General features: G+C 37.7%; 2 protein-coding genes across 2 annotated transcripts in view; one reads left to right on the plus strand and one right to left on the minus strand.

Annotated features, from left to right (window-relative positions):
- Positions 1–851: 851 nt before the first annotated feature.
- LOC134314739 (V-set domain-containing T-cell activation inhibitor 1) lies at positions 852–15,558 on the plus strand. Its single transcript, XM_062995433.1, has 4 exons — positions 852–896; positions 7,756–8,115; positions 10,301–10,585; positions 15,551–15,558. Exons 1-4 carry the CDS (start codon positions 866–868, stop codon positions 15,556–15,558), a joined length of 684 nt encoding a protein of 227 aa, XP_062851503.1. The 5' UTR covers positions 852–865.
- A 3,100-nt stretch (positions 15,559–18,658) lies between these two features.
- zbtb8os (zinc finger and BTB domain containing 8 opposite strand) overlaps positions 18,659–19,310 on the minus strand; it is a 40,074-nt gene continuing 39,422 nt past the window's right edge. Inside the window, exon 7 of the mRNA XM_062994940.1 lies at positions 18,659–19,088. Coding sequence (XP_062851010.1) covers positions 19,002–19,088 — 87 coding nt within the window. The 3' untranslated portion in view covers positions 18,659–19,001. The remainder of the gene's footprint in view (positions 19,089–19,310) is intronic.

Below are 19,310 nucleotides of genomic sequence, written 5' to 3' on the forward strand. Positions count from 1 at the left end.
TTCAGATGAGACTTACATGTATATTGTCAACCTTCTCTTGATATTATCCAAATATCACATTAATTGTTGTAAATTTATGAATAATAGACCAAACTTCAACACTTTTAAGGCATCCTTTATATTGTACATCAATTCATTAAAACTCTGTGAAAATGTGAAGGCAAGACGTACTTTAACACTGTTAGAAAACTTCTCTATCCCTTAAGGTAATTTTAGAAAATCATTAAATGGTATTATCTATAAATTCCTGCTTTAGCTAATTTTATTAATAGTTTATTTTATTTCTATTTGTATAACCTCGAGCAATTTTTAGTTAATAATTGTCTAATTTTCATTGTGTATGTTACATCTTGGCTGTGATTGATGCATTATTTTGTAATATATTTGTTGTTCAATAAAGTTCATTGAACATCGACAGAACAACCTCTGACACCCCCCAGTTTGCTTGGAGTGAGATTGGGGGAATCTCACTCCAAGCAAACTTGAAAACTTGAGAGCCCTGCACTATATTATCCCTATGTTATGCACTCATGTTATTAAATCTTAATCTAAATCTTCCTCATGGGCTTACATTAAAAAAAATCATACAATGAGCTCATGAAACATTGGCTATGTGGGAAATAAGGAATTGACTCAATTTAACCAGAACTGTGATTGTTTACTGGCACAGTGACGCTTTGTAGAACAGTGGTGCAGCACCTGATCAAGTTTGTGCCCTCCTACTGGCCCCACTCTTGAGTTTTGGAAGCTGAAGTCTCAGTTTTTTTGGAATTCTGTTAAGCTACGTGACTGATCCGGATTCTGTTAGTACACTTTAACAAGGATGCTTCGTGTTTTCAGCGGGGATGTGTTGCTGTTTGTGTCCATGTTCAGCCACATTTTCGGCTCACATGCAGGTAAACATGCGCGTTTCTTTTTCTGCTGCGTTGTTCTTGTTGCTTTGTACAGGCAGTTGGACTCCAGAACTGGAGTGTTTTCAAACAGCTAGTATAGATTGTTAAATCCCAGCATCATCCCAGCAACCCACTGTTCTAGAATATTTAGATTGTGAACAGGTTAGCACTAATAATGCTGTTACATTCAGGTACAGTAGTTCACTAGTTGCGTCTACTTCTTATAAACCTGTGGAGAAATGTACTGCGGTAAAGTGTTGTTCGACATTCTTCATTCCAGTCTTTCTCTAAACAGATTTATTTATCCGTAGACTATAATAAAATGATTATAAAATAATTCAAATAGTTGTTTTTTTAAACAGTGCTTGTATTATGTAAAGGAAGATTGATATATCTTTTTAAAAGTTGGTTTGACATCAATAAGCAAAATTAAACGATGCTTTTCGTCTCCTTTTCGACTAATAAACAACAAAAAATGAATAAAGTTGGACGAACGGACCCCAATAAACAAGGATTAAACAACAATCAAGTACATTTCAAAAAGTTCTTCTGATAATTTTTAGTTACTCGTGGCATGGTTCGGCTGCGTTAAACTAAGGGAGTGTCTAAAAGTGGTTGAAGGGTATAACATGCTTCCTCTCTACCAATGCCGATCCCTGCTCTGATTGAGGAGAACGAAGCTAACCCCACGCTCCCTCCGACACGTGGGCAGCATGCCGTATGCATCTTATCACCTACACTTTGATGAGTGCAGTGCAGCCTAGCTGTGTGTACGGAGGGACACACCCTAAGAGCACTCTTTTCTCATCTTTGTGCAGGCGCCATCAATCAGCCAGCAGAGGTCGTAATTGCACCAGTCGTGAGAGAGAGAGAGAGACCCCATCCGGCTTAGTCCCGCCCATATGAACAACAGGCCAATCGTTGTTCATGTGGCCGCTCATCCTCAGCCGGCAAGGCAGAGCTGAGATTCGATACGATGTATTCGAGATCCCAGCTCTGGTTCCAGCATGTGTTTTTTAACTTTAACACACATTTTGTAACTGTCAAAGGTTGTTAAACATGACATGAGTGATTAATCATATCTGTATTACAGAATAACAGTGAAAACATTGCTGAAAATCTATCATATAATCGATAAATGTAAATTTTAATATAATGAACATTCTAGTGGTTACCTGGGATGTAATGATACACTCTACCCACGATGCGATACGATTCACGATACTGAGTTCGCGATACAATTTTTCCCGATTTTTTTAAACAAAATGAAATTATAGACAAATTATGACAAAGTTTCCTTTTATTATTTCTCTTTAAAAAATCTAAATAATGAATGCCCGTTTATTTCTGAAATAGGTACAAACTATGCCAAATAATGCTTATTGTGTAAAAAAAACTTAAATGAAATTTTAAAACAAATCCAACATTATATGAATAAATAAATAATACAAATAAAGAAAGTATCCTCACATAAAGAAATTTGGCTGGAAAATCACTTATCTGGCAACTTTGTGAAGTGCCGTCAACGAGGCGAGGTAAATAGCGCCAGTGCCCTCTACTATTTAAAGTTAATATCAATTCATCTTAAATGAATAAGTGATTCGAATCGTGGCACATGTGCACCGATTTTTAACTGTCTTGTGGTGCATCGTTACATCCCTATTACCTAGTGACATGTACCACTTACTACAGCTTTGTTCGAGAAAAAAAGCCCTACATTATGGGCACAGTATTAAATTATAGAATGTAAAAGATTACTAAAAATTTAAATTATGATATAATGAAGGTTGTAATAATAACCTTGTGACATATGCTATTTACTACAACTGCATTACAAAATAGAATTCTTTCAGTGTGGGTACAGTAATAAATCATAGATGTTAAAAATGAATAAAACATAGATTTTTTGTTATTTTTACATTGTATGATTTTTTTTTACTACGATGGTGTATTAGGGCCACTGCAAACACATTTTTAAGTTTTGATTTTGAGAATAAAGTTGTATACGTTTTGATTCCGAGAATAAAGTCAAAATAATTATGAGCATAAAGTCGAAATTATTTTGAGATTAAAGTCGAAATGATTATGAGAATGAAGTTGAAATATTATGGCCAAAGAGTGTGCAGCCGTCGTAGCCTTGTCAGTTCAGAGAAGCACGGGTCTCAGTACCTGGATCGGCACCCAAACACTCAGGGCAGCCTCCAATGCGGGTTACTGTGGTTATCCAATAACCCGCAATTATTTTTGGGTCGTTGTCTGTATTGTACGCTTCCATCCACATGACATGATGACTAAATCCATCAATGCAACCATTTATAGCGATGCCATACGGCTTTAGTTTATCGTACGAGTCCATAAGGCTCAGACGATGCAGACGCGAAGCGCACCAGTGGCACACATTCTTCTAAATAAACGCAGTTTATTGCAAAGCTGTTTCAGTGCCCTTATGCTAATAACAAACTGGTGCTGATGTGCCAGGAGATTGGGGGGTTCTTAATTTTTTTAACTGATATGGAAGTATAACTTTTAACAAATCATGAACATCCGTCATTTTAACACCAGGAGGTTGCTATGGCCATAATATTTCAACTTTAATTTCAAAATCATTTTGACTTTAATCTTGAAATCATTTAGACTTTAATCTCAAAATTATTTTGACTTTATTCTCAAAATCGAAACTTATATGACTTTATTCTCGAAATCGAAACATAACAAAATATTTTTCTTTAACGTGGCCCTAATACGCCATCATATTTTACTGTACCTATATTCTTTTTTCTGTAATATAGCTGCAATAAGTGGTACCTACTACACTGTTTATTATATTGAAATGTACATTTATTCATTTATAGTGATTTTTTTTCTACATGATATAATTTCACTGTACCCATACTGTGGGGTCTTTATTCTATATTACAGGTATAGCAAATCGTACATGTCACCTCGTAACTATTATAACCTTTAATGCATTTTAAAGTTTTCTGCTTCATGCACTTTGTAGATGCTCTTTTAGTTTTTAAAAACAGAGATGAACCTTGCAGTTAAGAAATAGCGTTAACTAAAATGAACAGAGGACATTTTTAAATTAATTTGATTGTTGTTTTATCTTTGTTTACTGCAGAGTCGGTTTGTGCAATTGTATTCATTTTGGATGTATATTTGCTAAGAATGAGATAAAAGAACCTCGAATGTCAGGTGAAGGTTAAAACAAATTTTTTAACGGTAGCCCAGGATCTTCTTTCTGTGGTGACAGTACTACTCACTGCGACCCTGTACCATCCTAAATAAAATGATATGAGACTATAGATTTCTTTATTTGCATAAACATAATGTAAACATAATGAATAGTGGTGGCTAAATAGGCTCTTGAATTTGCATTTTCAGTTTGCATTTCTTGATGCAGTGGTGGGCTGTGTTAAGTGACAGTGGTTTTCCAAAGTACTTCTGAGCCCATGTATGTATATATATAGGCAAACCAAACAGGAAATGAAAATGATATATATGGAATGAAACTCAATATATATGGAATAAAAACACACATATATATATAATGAAACTCGATATATATAAAATGAAACTTGAAATATATGGAATGAAAACATATATATCAAATGAAAACATATATATATATATAATAAAACTTGATATGTATAAAATGAAACTTGATATATATAAAATAAAACTTGATATATATAAAATTAAACTTGATATATATAAAATAAAACTTGATATATATAAAATGAAACTTGATATATATAAAATAAAACTTGATATATATAAAATGAAAACTATATATATATATATATACAGTGGGGCCAAAAAGTATTTAGTCAGCCACTGATTGTGCAAGTTCTCCTACTTAGAAAGATGAGAGAGGTCTGTAATTTTCATCATAGGTACACTTCATAAGACTTCTTAAAAGAAGCTTTATTGGCATGACAAATAAGGACATTCGTATTGCCAAAGCTCAGTTACAGAGAAATAATAAAAATAACAATGAAAAAGAACAAATATATACAAAACAGTTACATGTGCAAAAATATGAAATAGAATAAAATATTAATAAAAACAGTGCAAAATAATAACAATAAAAATTATAATATTTACAGTAATTAGGTAGTAATAACGATCAGTTTGAGTGTGTGTGTGTCTCTCTCTTTCTGTGTGTGTGTGTGTGTCTCGCTTTCTCTGTGTGTGTGTATAATTTTTATTGTTATTATTTTGCACTGTTTTTATTAATATTTTATTTTATATTTTTTTGCACATGTAACTGTTTTGGATATATTTGTTCTTTCTTATTGTTATTTTTATTATTTCTCTGTAACTTGCTTTGGCAATACGAATGTCTTAATTTGTCATGCCAATAAAGCTTCTTTTAAGTTTGAGTTGAGTGTCTCTCTCTCGTGCTCTGTGTGTGTGTGTGTGTGTGTGTCTCGCTCGCTCTCCGCTCTCCGTTTTCGGATTTGAATTTCGACAATAAAAAGCTCTTATTATGACTGATTAATTCCCTCTACTGATGGAAGAGGAATGGGTGGATTACAGTCGAACTGCGCAGAAATAAACATATATGTAGCGGCTCCCAGAAGCGCGACTCGGTTCCTTTTGTTCATTTTAAAGAGCCGTTCAATAGAATCGGATCGTTCGCGAACGACTCATCACTATCAGAATATTTTTGACGGCACCCCTGACGGCTGCCACAGCCGTCGAAAGTAGGAAGTGGTCATAATAATATGACTTGATAGGGTATATACATACTGTATCATGACAGTTTCTCATGTACAGTGTATCACAAAAGTGAGTACACCCCTCACATTTCTGCAAATATTTCATTATATCTTTTCATGGGACAACACTATAGAAATGAAACTTGGATATAACTTAGAGTAGTCAGTGTACAGCTTGTATAGCAGTGTAGATTTACTGTCTTCTGAAAATAACTCAACACACAGCCATTAATGTCTAAATGGCTGGCAACATAAGTGAGTACACCCCACAGTGAACATGTCCAAATTGTGCCCAAAGTGTCAATATTTTGTGTGACCACCATTATTATCCAGCACTGCCTTTACCCTCCTGGGCATGGAATTCACCAGAGCTGCACAGGTTGCTACTGGAATCCTCTTCCACTCCTCCATGATGACATCACGGAGCTGGTGGATGTTAGACACCTTGAACTCCTCCACCTTCCACTTGAGGATGCGCCACAGGTGCTCAATTGGGTTTAGTCCATCACCTTTACCTTCAGCTTCCTCAGCAAGGCAGTTGTCATCTTGGAGGTTGTTTTTGGGGTCGTTATCCTGTTGGAAAACTGCCATGAGGCCCAGTTTTTGAAGGGAGGGGATCATGCTCTGTTTCAGAATGTCACAGTACATGTTGAAATTCATGTTTCCCTCACTGAACTGCAGCTCCCCAGTGCCAGCAACACTCATGCAGCCCAAGACCATGATGCTACCACCACCATGCTTGACTGTAGGCAAGATACAGTTGTCTTGGTACTTCTCACCAGGGCGCCGCCACACATGCTGGACACCATCTGAGCCAAACAAGTTTATCTTGGTCTCGTCAGACCACAGGGCATTCCAGTAATCCATGTTCTTGGACTGCTTGTTTTCAGCAAACTGTTTGCTGGCTTTCTTGTGCATCAGCTTCCTTCTGGGATGACGACCATGCAGACCGAGTTGATGCAGTGTGCGGCGTATGGTCTGAGCACTGACAGGCTGACCTCCCACGTCTTCAACCTCTGCAGCAATGCTGGCAGCACTCATGTTTCTATTTTTTAAAGCCAACCTCTGGATATGATGCCGAACACGTGGACTCAACTTCTTTGGTCGACCCTGGCGAAGCCTGTTCCGAGTGGAACCTGTCCTGGAAAACCGCTGTATGACCTTGGCCACCATGCTGTAGCTCAGTTTCAGGGTGTTAGCAATCTTCTTATAGCCCAGGCCATCTTTGTGGAGAGCAACAATTCTATTTCTCACATCCTCAGAGAGTTCTTTGCCATGAGGTGCCATGTTGAATATCCAGTGGCCAGTATGAGAGAATTGTACCCAAAACACCAAATTTAACAGCCCTGCTCCCCATTTACACCTGGGACCTTGACACATGACACCAGGGAGGGACAACGACACATTTGGGCACAATTTGGACAGGGTTCACTGTGGGGTGTACTCACTTATGTTGCCAGCTATTTAGACATTAATGGCTGTGTGTTGAGTTATTTTCAGAAGACAGTAAATCTACACTGCTATACAAGCTGTACACTGACTACTCTAAGTTATATCCAAGTTTCATGTCTATAGTGTTGTCCCATGAAAAGATATAATGAAATATTTGCAGAAATGTGAGGGGTGTACTCACTTTTGTAATACACTGTATATGCCATCTGAGGCTTTGAAGGTCACGCAAATTCAACAGTGCTTTCCGGCCTTGCTCTACACAGATTAAATTTTTTGGAATGCTCGGAATCTGTTTACAATATTATGTACAGTATATGGTGAAAGACCAAAATTATTTCCACTGATAAATGCTCTTTTTGACAGCTGCATTGCACGCACCGTCTGAACGTTTTTCATTTACTATCTTTAAACCTGAAACTGTGGAAAGCAGATGTGTGGGTAAAAAAGATTTACTGTGTATGTAAATTTGTTGGGTTTCTAAGAGCACTGTTCTTATGCTTAACACATCATATATGTACTTTATTACCTGCTGAGTGAAAGCTGTGTTTTATTACCTTTTCCGTGGCAATGCTTTATTTTTTTTATTTTTTTTATGGCACCCTTGCCCTCACTTTGTCGCATCATTCCAGCCATGACATAAAGTAATAAGTGCTTATCTAACAAAACTATTGTATCTATCTTCATAGATCCTTTCAGAGTGATGGTACCAGCAAACCATCTGGTGGCAGTCCGAGGTCATCATGTTATTCTGGGCTGCGAGTTTTCCCCTGACCTCGGTCCTCACTATAATCTTTCAAATCTTGTGGTGACCTGGCAGCGGCAGGAGGACAATGATGTAGTTCATAGCTATTATTATGAGAAGGACCAGTTGGAACACCAGAGCCCTAGGTATAGGGGCCGTACAGCACTGTTTGTGAACAAACTGGCCAGGGGAAATGCTTCACTCCACTTAGAGCAAGTAGCTTTAAGTGATGAAGGACGCTACCTCTGCACAGTGAGCACGGACATGGGAACAGAGAAAGCAGAGTTACGGCTGGACTATGGAGGTAATTAAGGCTCTTTTCATCATCCAAATATGATCAAGTATAAGATTGTGAAAACATTGCAAACAGTTATATACACTGATCAGCTATAACATTAAAACCACCTCCTTGTTTCTACACTCACTGTCCATTTTATTAGCTCCACTTACCATATAGAAGCACTTTGTAGTTCTACAATTACTGACTGTAGTCCATTTGTTTCTCTGCATGCTTTGTTACCCCCCTTTCATGCTGTTCTTCAATGGCCAGGACTCTCCTATGACCACTACATAGCAGGTGTTATTTAGGTGGTGGATCATTCTCAGCACTACAATGACACTGACATAGTGGTGGTGTGTTAGTGTGTGTTGTGCTGGTATCAGTGGATTGTGGCAGAAATTCCAACTTCTGGGTAGGGTGGCTACATTCATAGTCACAAAAGGGAGGACATTACACCCCAAAAGGAGGACGTCATACCAGGAACAGGGGGACATGATACTGCAACACACAGAATGAAACCATAACCCATATAACAGAGTTTTTAACCAATATAAGCAAGAATTCTATAACAAATTACTGTTTTACTTACCATGTTGTGTCTACTTTTGATATTTATGTCTGTTCCTTGCTGCCACTAAAAGTTTACTAATTGACTCAAGTAGAGGTGTATGCAGAACAGAGCGAGCGGGCGAAATTCAACCACCCAGTCACAGAATAGCATTTAGAGGGCGGACCTTCTGCGATAGGTCAGTGGTGGGCGAGCATTTGTTTTGACATGTACCTGAGCCAATGACAGATAATATTGAATCAAAAATGTAACCAGTTCATTCCAAAAGGAGGATTTTTAAGTGTCCGTCCTAGTGTTGCATGGGCGGAGGACTGGCAGCTGAAAAACCGGACTGTCCGACCTAAAGCCGGACGGATGGCCACCCTACTTCTGGGCCAAGGTCATGCTTAAAACTCCAACCATGTCATGGCTGGGCCAACATTGGCTGAGGGCTAATTTAGCCACCAGTTTAACTATTTCTACTGGTTTAAATTGTACAGTATAATACTAAACCTGATGTTAGGTAGCATGCTAACAAATGTAGCTCCTGTTTCTGATAATGTAATGTAATATTTAGCTGAATTTTAGATAGCATACAAGGCTCAGCTGCTTATATACAGTAAGTTGGTTAAGCTAACCAGTGATTCTAACCTTAATGTGTTACACGTTAAGGTTACAGTGGGTACAGTGGTAGCCTAGTGGGTAGTTAGGGCAGTTGTAGGGCAATTGTAGGGCAGTTGTAGCCTAGCGGTTAAGGTATTGGTCTAGTAATCAGAAGGTCACCGGTTCAAGCCCCACCACTGCCAGGTTGCTGCTGTTAGGCCCCCTGAGCAAGGCCCTTAACCCTCAATTGCTCAGACTGTATACTGTAACTGTAATGTAAGTCGCTGTGGATAAAAGCGTCTGCTAAATGCTGAAAATGTAAATGTAAATGTAGAGCTTTGGGCTAGCGACCGAAAGGTTGAGAGTTTGAATCCCAGGTCTGCCATGCAGTCACTATTGGGGCCTTTAGCAAGGCCCTTAACCCTCTTTGCTCCAGAGACACTGTACGATGGCTGACCCTGCGCTCTGACCCCAGCTCCAGCTTCCAAACAGGTTGGGATATGCGAAGATAGAATTTAATTGTACTGTATGTCTTTATATGTATGTATATATGACAAATAAAGGCATTCTATTCTATTACACAATTTACACTGGATTAACAGAATGAAAACTAAGCCATGATATCCAAGGAACTGTGGATCTCTGTGATCAAATTGTGGCATATGTGATATAAAACAATATCTACAACTTTGAGTGTTCCACAGTGGCTTCAATAAGGTTGAAATGGAGGAAGTTTGGCATAATCGTGCACCTTGGGCCTCTGTCATGGACGTGAGAAATAACTTAACAGTCACTCTGAAAGAGCTCAAAATGTCCTGTGCAAAACCACTACACAATTAAGTGTGCAAAAAGTCCAGGAGTATGAATATTAATTGCATCCACTGTATATTGGGTTGATAATTTACATACCTGGAGTATTAATTTGCTAGTGAAGCCAGATTTATGCCATTTAACTTTTCTGTGCCAGTATAAATTTGGTTAGTTTGACTGCACTTATTAGCTGTGTGTCTGTTTTGTATTTTACTTTGTCCATCCACACTGTATTCAATTCTTTTTCAGCGTTCTACAACGACCTAAGATTGAGCATTAATGTCAAGTCCCCTGATATTTTGGTGCAGTATGAGGCGAAGGGATTTCCTGCACCAGAAGTGATGTGGATAGGAGAACATGGCGAGAACATAAGCAATCATACACAGACCTCTTTGCAAATAGATCAAGAAGATGGACTTTATCTTTTTAAAAGCAGCTACGTGGCACCAAGTAACCCTCTCAACTTCACCTTTGTTTTGCAAAACAAGCTTCTTCATCAGCACCTTGAAATGCCTGTCAGTTACAGCTACGAAGGTAAGACCTGCCGATGTCCATCCCTTATACTGTTTACTGTTGGGTCACAAATTTGTCAGTCATTCAGTGCCAGCCAATCCCTGTGAGCTAGTGTGATTGTAAGACATTTACAATATATGGGCCAAAGTAAAAAGTATGCAGACTATCTAACCCTGATGTCACCAATGCATGGACAAGTGTTTGTACATTTGGGCTTAAAGATTGCCAGAGCAAGCAATATTAAAGACAGAAAAATGCTGTCTTAACTACATAATTGATATGAATGTCAAATGAGAGTGTGGGGTCAACGATAATTCTAGGATTGTGTATCTGGGGAGACAATATTACAAGGATCTCATCAATACCGATGCCAAGGACAGATCTGGATGTCAGTACATTTGATCCAGTTAAACATAGTTATATAAAGCAGGTGGTGGCAGTTTGAGCAGGGCTAAGCTGACGTAGATCCGAGTGTCATCAGCATAACATAGAAAATTTAAACCACGATGGCATATTATATGGCAAAGAGGCAGCATATATACAACGATCAGCCATAACATTAAAACCACCTCCTCGTTTCTACACTCACTGTCCATTTTATCAGCTCCACTTACCATATAGGAGCACTTGTAATTCTACATGACTGACTGTAGTCCATCTGTTTCTCTACATGCTTTGTTAGCCCCCTTGCATGCTGTTCTTCAAAGGTCATTCTCAGCACTGCAGTGACACTGACATGGTGGTGGTGTGTTAGTGTGTGTTGTGCTGGTATGAGTGAATAAGACACCTTTTTAAACACCTCACTGTCACTGCTGGACTGAGAATAGCCCACCAACCAAATATATCCAGCCAACAGCAACCCGTGGGCAGCGTCCTGTGACCACTGATGAAGGTCTAGAAGATGACCAACTCAAACAGCAGCAATAGATGAGCGATCGTCTCTGACTTTACATCTACAAGGTGGACCAACTAGGTAGGAGTGTCTAATAGAGTGGACAGTGAGTGGACACGGTGCTGTGTCTAATCCACACACACCACCACCATGTCAGTGTCACTGCAGTGCTGAGAATGATCCACCACCTAAATAATACCTGCTCTGTGGGGGTCCTGACCATTGAAGAACTGGGTGAAAGCAGGTTAAAAATGTATGTAGAGAAACAGATGGACTACAGTCAATAATTGTAGAACTTCAAAGTGCTTCTATATGGTTAGTGGAGCTGATAAAATGGACAGTGAGTGTAGAAACAAGGAGATGGTTTTAATATTATGGCTGATCAGTGTATGGTTAAAAGTAGCAGACCTAAAACCGAGCTCTGAGGAATACCCACAGTAACAAGCACAGTGTTTACAAATGTGTGGTTCTGAATAGCTATATAGCTATAATAGCTGCAATCTTTTATTAAGAAACAAAAGTAAAAAGCAGATCCAGTAATACCAAGATATGGTATAAAAATTTTGTACCCATCAATCTACACTTAATCACCCATAACAACAAAGTGAAACATATTTTTGGAGTTATTTAAAAATAAATTCGACCTCTAAAATTGATATCTTAAAATCTAAGGTCACAACCGTGGTGGACCTTATCAAACAGCCATCTCTGCAGCACTACATGAATTTAAGGCAGAGTGGCAAGGCAAAGGCTGATGTTAGTAAATGTATATGGTGGCATGTGGAGAAAAAAATTAGAAATGTTTGGGCAGAACGGCAAGCACCTTGTCTGGCAGAAACAACTGGCTAATAACATCTGTAGGTTGAAATATTGTGATGCCAGCATCATGGTGGTTTGATATGGGGGTGCCTGTTAGGACTTGAGAGATGGGTGAATGCAGCCATATACAGGAACATCCTTGACAAAAAACTCACAAATTCTGACTGGTACCATGTCTTCAGTGGGTAAATGATTTGGTCGTTTCAGTAGTCACAGGACATTTTGTTCTTTTGAGCAAAAAATGACTTATGGGTTCGGTAAATGCTACCAGTGTCCTGTGCATCACATCATCACAAATCGAATTAATGAATGAGAAACTGATGGTATAAATAAATGAATGTGAGTACAGTAAATAAATGAATGTGTATAATATTGTTTACAAGCTGTTTCCTTTTTATTTATTTCTAGGTGAATCAAGCGTCTGCCCCACTGTTATTCTCCTCACAGTTTTATGTTGTCTGCTTATTGTAGTAGTAGTAGCATTGGTGTGGTACTTCATGGTAAGGAAAAAATTACTGTAACAAAATAGCAATATCCACTGGGTGTGTCCGCAGTATTTTTAAACAGGCATTCGTGGTTTGGTCATGAAGAGAGCAGAGAAAGCAAATCGTATGCTTTAAAAATTCAGAGAAACAAACTGCAAAAGAGACTTTTGATGTTTTGTATTTTAATATTTAACTTAAAAGATATTTTAATCACAACAGTAGTGCAATAAATTAGCATATTTACCAAGTGGAGACCAGTAGTGAAAGTATTCACACTTTATGTGCAGTTTATTGTGTTGTGGATTAGATTTTAAATAGATACACTTGCTATTTTTACCCACTTATCCACACTGAATCACATCATGATGAAATGAAAACATCTGCTCTTCACAAAAGTATTCAGACCCTGTGATACTACTATTATCCAATTAGTACCAATTACAGCTGCACATCTTTTTGGATACGTCTCTACAAGCTTTGCACACCTTGATTATCCCATTCTTTCTGGCAGATCCTCTAAATCTTCATCATATTGAATGGTTAATGTCTGTAAACTGCCATCATTAGGTCTCTCCACAGATGTTTTATGAGGTCCAAGATTGATCTATGGCTAGGCAACTCGTGGATGTTTAGAGACTTGCCCTGATGCTTCTCCAGTATTGTTTTGGCTGTCTACTATAATAAATATCAATAATATTCATTTAAAATCAAGTCCACAACACAATAAAGTGTACCAACAGTCAAAGGGACTGAATATACACCGACCAGGCATAACATTATGAGCACTAACAGATGAAGTGAATACCACTGATTATCTCTTCATCACGGCACCTGTTAGTGGGTGGGATATATTAGGCAACAAGTGAAATTTTGGGGTGAAATGTGGGGTGTTTCCGGTCTGCAGTGGTCAGTATCTATCAAAAGTGGTCCAAAGAAGGAACAGTGGTAAACCGGCGACACGGTCATGGGAGGCCAAGGCTCATGGGCGGCCAAGGCTCATTGATGCACGTGTGGAGTGAAGGCTGGCCCGTGTGTTCCGATCCAACAGACGAGCTACTGTATCTCAAATTGCTGAAGAAGTTAATGCTGGTTCTGATAGAAAGGTGTCAGAATACACAGTGCATCGCAGTTTGTTGCGTATGGGGCAGCATAGCCGCAGACCAGTCAGGGTGCCCATGCCGACCCCTGTACACCGCCAAAAGCACCAACAATGGGCACGTGAGCATCTGAACTGGACCATGAAGCAATGGGAGAAGGTAGCCTGGTCTGATAAATTATGTTTTCTTTTACATCACGTGGATGGCCGTGTGCGTCGCTTACCTGGGGAACACTACACCAGGATGCACTATGGGAAGAAGGCAAACCGGCGGAGGCAGTGTGATGCTTTGGGCAATGTTCTGCTGGGAAACCTTGGGTCCTGCCATACATGTAGAAGTTACTTTGACACGTACCACCTACTTAAGCATTGTTGCAGACCATGTACTTCCTTTCATGGAAACGGTATTCCCTGATGGCTGTGGCCTCTTTCAGCAGGATGATGCGCCCTGCCACAAAGCAAAAATGCTTCAGGAATGGTTTGAGGAGCACAACAACGAGTCTGAGGTGTTGACTTAGCCTCCAAATTCCCCAGATCTCAATCCAATCGAGCATATGTGCGATGTGCTGGACAAACATGTCAGATCCATGGAAACCCCACCTCACAACTTACAGGAGTTAAAGGATCTGCTGCTAACATCTTGGTGCCAGATACCACAGCACACCTTCAGAGGTGTAGTGGAGTCCATGCCATGATGGGTCAGGGCTGTTTTGGCAGCAAAAGGGGACCAACACAGTATTAGGAAGGTGGTCATAATGTTATGCCTCATCGGTGTATGTTTGCTGAACACATATAATTTAAGATAAATGAAAACATGTATGATGAGCAAGTCGTTCCTGTCCAACATCAGCGCTCAAGCTCACAAATCTTTTCAACTCAATATGCACAAACCTCCATGGATACAGTTTACAGCTGGTAATTCCTGTGTTTTTAAAACAGGTTGTCCAATAAGATCAGTCATCTATATGTGTCCTAAAAGAATGAAATCATACAATGTAATGAATATTAATGTGAAGGCAAAAGTGTTATGTGCTCATTTTAACAACAACAAAAGAAAGAAACACTTGTTTAAGGCTGTTAATAAATCATTCTGCACTAAAAATACTTATGCAAGGACTAACACATTTACATAATTTATGAAATGACAAAAATCTTCCACACAAAAATCAGGCAGGTTTCATTTATAACATGATGAACTCAGAGAGCACATGGAAAGCCAGATGGGGACTTACTACACAAGATGGGAACGCCCGATTATCATAAAAAAAACCCCAACTTTTTCTTATTATTTTAACTCATACCTCATGAACCTGTTATTCTATTGCACATCTGGATAATGCTTTCCTATACCATGTGTGAATTATTGAGGCTACCAAAATATACAGGGTTGAACAAATGACCAGAAACAGTAAACTGATGTTTGGAAAAAGCTACACTAATAAGATGACTTTTTTAACTTAGCTTGAACTTTAGAGTTGAGTAGACCTTAAATGTGTGTTTGTTAATACATATATTAAACAAAATGCACTTTCTAGTAAAGCTAGCTACATTCCATCAACCTCCGTGTTCATAAAGAAACATGTATCATGACTAACTGCTGCTGTAAAGTCATTTGACTAATGCTGTATATTAATTGTTGATTTTTTAAAAATGTATTGTTTTTTTTAACTTTTTTTACGTGTTTTTGTTTTAAGTTTGCTAAACGTAAAATTTACATTGATTCACATCAAGTACTTTTAGTTCAAATAAAGGATCAAGTAAATTGTTTTACTTAAAAATGAAGACTTTGTTGTAGTAGTAAATGTAAGGTTAGTCTAAAGCAGGGGTCACCAACCTTTCCGAGACCGAGAGCTACTTCAAGGGTACTGAATAATACAAAGGGCTACTTGTTTGATACAAACTTCCTGAGTAACATAAAGTTGCACGGTTCACCTTTAGTGATATTATTATTTTTATTATTATTATTATCAATATTCATATATATGAAGAGACTGTCCGATCATATGTTAATGTTAATGATTCCTCAGAAAAATTATTAACAATGATTTACCATGGTAGGAAAAATATATTTCAACATTTAACATTATTTATCTCTATTAATATAAATCTGTTTTAATATTTTAAAGTCAGAGCTATCACATCTCTGATATTTTTGTACATGATATATTTTTGTATATCTATTTTGTATGTATGAGCACATTTGTAGCATTTATTAACAGTCACATCTTCAAAACATGTCCCATTTGTACTTATTACTATCTTTGCAACATCTTAAAACAAATCCTGAACTCTGTCCCATGTTAGTACAAATGATTAGTTATGTGGGTCATTCCTACACTTTTGTGTCCCCAGTGCTGATCATTGTATTTATTAAGTAAATTTTAAACAATACAATTTCTACTTACAATTTCTACTTACTGAAATACATAACACTTTCAAATACTAAACACAATGTTTTCTACCCGCCCCCCCAAATAAAATGACTGTATATATATTGTTTTTATCTCTTAGATACCAGAGGTTTTCCCATGTCCCCAGTGCTGTACATTCTGATTTAGTGATGGATATATGAAAATATCTCAGTCTTTCAATACTGTTTAAAAGGTTTTGCTTAAGTCCCTCTAAACCTTGGATTTTCTTTCTTTATGAGTTTCATTTTATTGCTGATTATAAGGGTTTTTCACACGTCCCTCAAGTTTCTGTCCACCCTGTCATTTCTTACTACTGTCTCTTAAAATGAAGAGCTGTTTTACAGACTGAAATCTTTTCCTGGAGCTCACATGATCTTTTTGAAAAAAAAAAACAACTGTGTAATTTAGCTTGACCAATATTAGTTTGGAAAAGTATTGTGTCCTTTTTATAATAAAACATGAAAAACAAATTAAAACAGTGTTTCATTTTCAAAAAGTTTTAAGGTCCAAAAGGCACCCAGTCCCAGGAATGACCCTTGTACAATTTAATAAAAGCTGCGATGTACTGCGATGTACATGGAAGTTTTTGTAACACGTACTGAAGTGTCTCTCCACATTCCTCCCAATCATTGTGAAAATATTTTTCTTTCGCTTTTCTTGTGTGTCCTGAATGGGTTAACATTTGCCAAGGAACACATTGACTGGTTCAAAGAGAAATGGCTCAACATTTTGTGGACTGGTGAAAGCAAAATTGTTCTTTTTGGGTCTAGTGGCCGTAGACAGTATGTCAGACGACCCTCGATCACTGAATTCAAGCCACAGTACACTGTGAAGACAGTAAAGCATGGTGGTACAAAATGATGATATGAGGATGTTTTTCATACCATGGTGTTACGTCTATTTATCACATACAAGGGATCATGGATCAGTTTAAATATATCAGAATACTTGAGATCATGTTGCCCTATGTCGAAGAAGAAATGCCCTTAAAATGGGTTTCAACATGACAATGACCCAAAACATCTTGGTTACAGACAAACAAGATTGAGGTAATAGAGTGACCAGCCCAATCCCCTGACCTCAATCCCATAGAGAACTTGTGGGCTGACATCTGAAGCACATTTTTTTGAGGCAAAACCCAAAAATGCAGAAGAACTGTGGAATGTAGTGTAATCATCCTGGACTGGATACCTGTTCAGAGGTGCCAGAAGTTGGTCGACTCCATGCAACACAGATCTCAGAAACAATTGTTTTGCCACTAAATATTAGTTCAGTAATTTAAAGTAAAGTGAAACCTCAAACATTTTCAGTTTATACATACACTTTTTGAGAAAAATGCTATTTTTTGAACAGCCTAATATAAATTTTTCTTAACTTTCTGTGAAGGATGAACACAAACTGGCAAAATTTTGTTAATGTTTTGATTTAGAATCGAATGTGTAGTATTTTCAGTGCATTTGCATTCATGGAAATAAAAGTTATTATAATGATTTTGTGCTTTATTCACTTTTTTTTTTAAATCACTGCTATTTTTTTGAACACCACTGTAAACCCAATATTTTGTTTGGTAACTTCATTTCATTTTTTAATATACAATCATTCCTGCTTTTCAGGCCTGCAACACATTCCAAAAAAGCATTTACCACTTTGTAATGTTGCCATTTCTTCTAACACCACAGAAAAAATATTGTGGCCCTGAGGAAGTGTTTTAGTGTTATTTTGACCCATTGTTACTGCAAATACGTTTTAAGGTGTGCTGTGTATGGACTTGCTGTTCCATTTTTCATTTTAAAAATAGGCGACAGGTCAGGACTGCAGGCAGGCCAGTCTATTACACCTACCCTCTTCTTCCACAGTCATGTCTTTGTAATGTGTGTAGCATGTACTGTAGTTGTATTCTCTTGATGAAAAATGCATGGACGTCCCTGGGAAAGATATCATCTGGACAATCTTAAATGTATTTTTCTGCATTAAAGCTGCTATTCCCTTATTTGTTTTCTGTGTTTGTTTTTAGGCCTTTTTAATTAAAACAAACGGAGATTAAAAGTTAAGCATGGGGTCGACAAATACCCCAAAGTATCTGGTATTTGGTGTACACAGCTGCTTTTAGCTATAAGCCAGGGTCTATTGAATTCCACAGGCTAGAGTTTAGTGTTCATGACACAAGACAAGCGCTGATGTATGATACAGAATGTTAATAATGGGAAAGCTGATGTAACACAATGGTAAACATGAGCCTGTCTTAACTTTTGTGGGACATACTGTAAGCAGCCAACAAATGTAGAATGAACTGGGTTGTAGTTGTAGAAGCTTGCACTACACGAAAAAATACAATGAATTTTACTTTGATGCACACATAAACAGAATATATTTATAGAATAATGTGTTTATTATTTATTGAGTATTGAGGAAAATAAAGCTGGATACAATAAATACATTTCAGTGACTAACTATATGTATATACAGATGTAAACATTGGATTGAGTCATAAACCATGTTTTTTGAGAAATTTATAATTTGAAGTACAAGTCCATTATCATCAGGTCTCAAAGTTAGGACTCGTACATTTACAGTAGTGTTAACAAAATGATCAACACAACTCAAAAAAAGTAAAACATGTATCTCTTCCCTCTCCTATAAAGATTCACTCAGCAATCAGATACGGCATCAAAATCACCTGATGAGCAAGCTTCAAACGCACTAAAAAAGCTAAAAACAAACAAAAAAAATCCTCTCAAATATCGATGATGACGAAGATCTCCGGCTTTTCTGTGTCTTGTATCTGCATGGCTGAGTAAGTAATGGCTTTCACTTCTGTGCCCTGAAAAAAGGACACAAATAACATTTTTATACAGGAAGTACATCCTCAGATGGCTTCAGTCAGAAACAATATGTATGCTCAGGGGACCTTCCTTTTTGCTAACTTTCATTTTCTATGGTTAATGAAAGTCGTTTTTAATATTTGAACTGCACCCAAATGGACAACAGATCATGAACATAATTTTTTTGGCTATTACCTTTTGTAGTCAATGAGAATTAGTAT

Source organism: Trichomycterus rosablanca, chromosome 5, assembly GCF_030014385.1.
Source record: "Trichomycterus rosablanca isolate fTriRos1 chromosome 5, fTriRos1.hap1, whole genome shotgun sequence".
Lineage (NCBI taxonomy): Eukaryota > Metazoa > Chordata > Actinopteri > Siluriformes > Trichomycteridae > Trichomycterus > Trichomycterus rosablanca.

Excerpts from the sequence above, each read along its gene's own strand:
- LOC134314739 (XM_062995433.1), top strand. The coding sequence starts at position 866 with ATGTTCAGCCACATTTTCGGCTCACATGCAG. Across the intron at positions 897-7,755 it reads CATTTTCGGCTCACATGCAG|ATCCTTTCAGAGTGATGGTA; the intron begins GTAAACATGCGC and ends CTATCTTCATAG. Across the intron at positions 8,116-10,300 it reads GTTACGGCTGGACTATGGAG|CGTTCTACAACGACCTAAGA; the intron begins GTAATTAAGGCT and ends ATTCTTTTTCAG.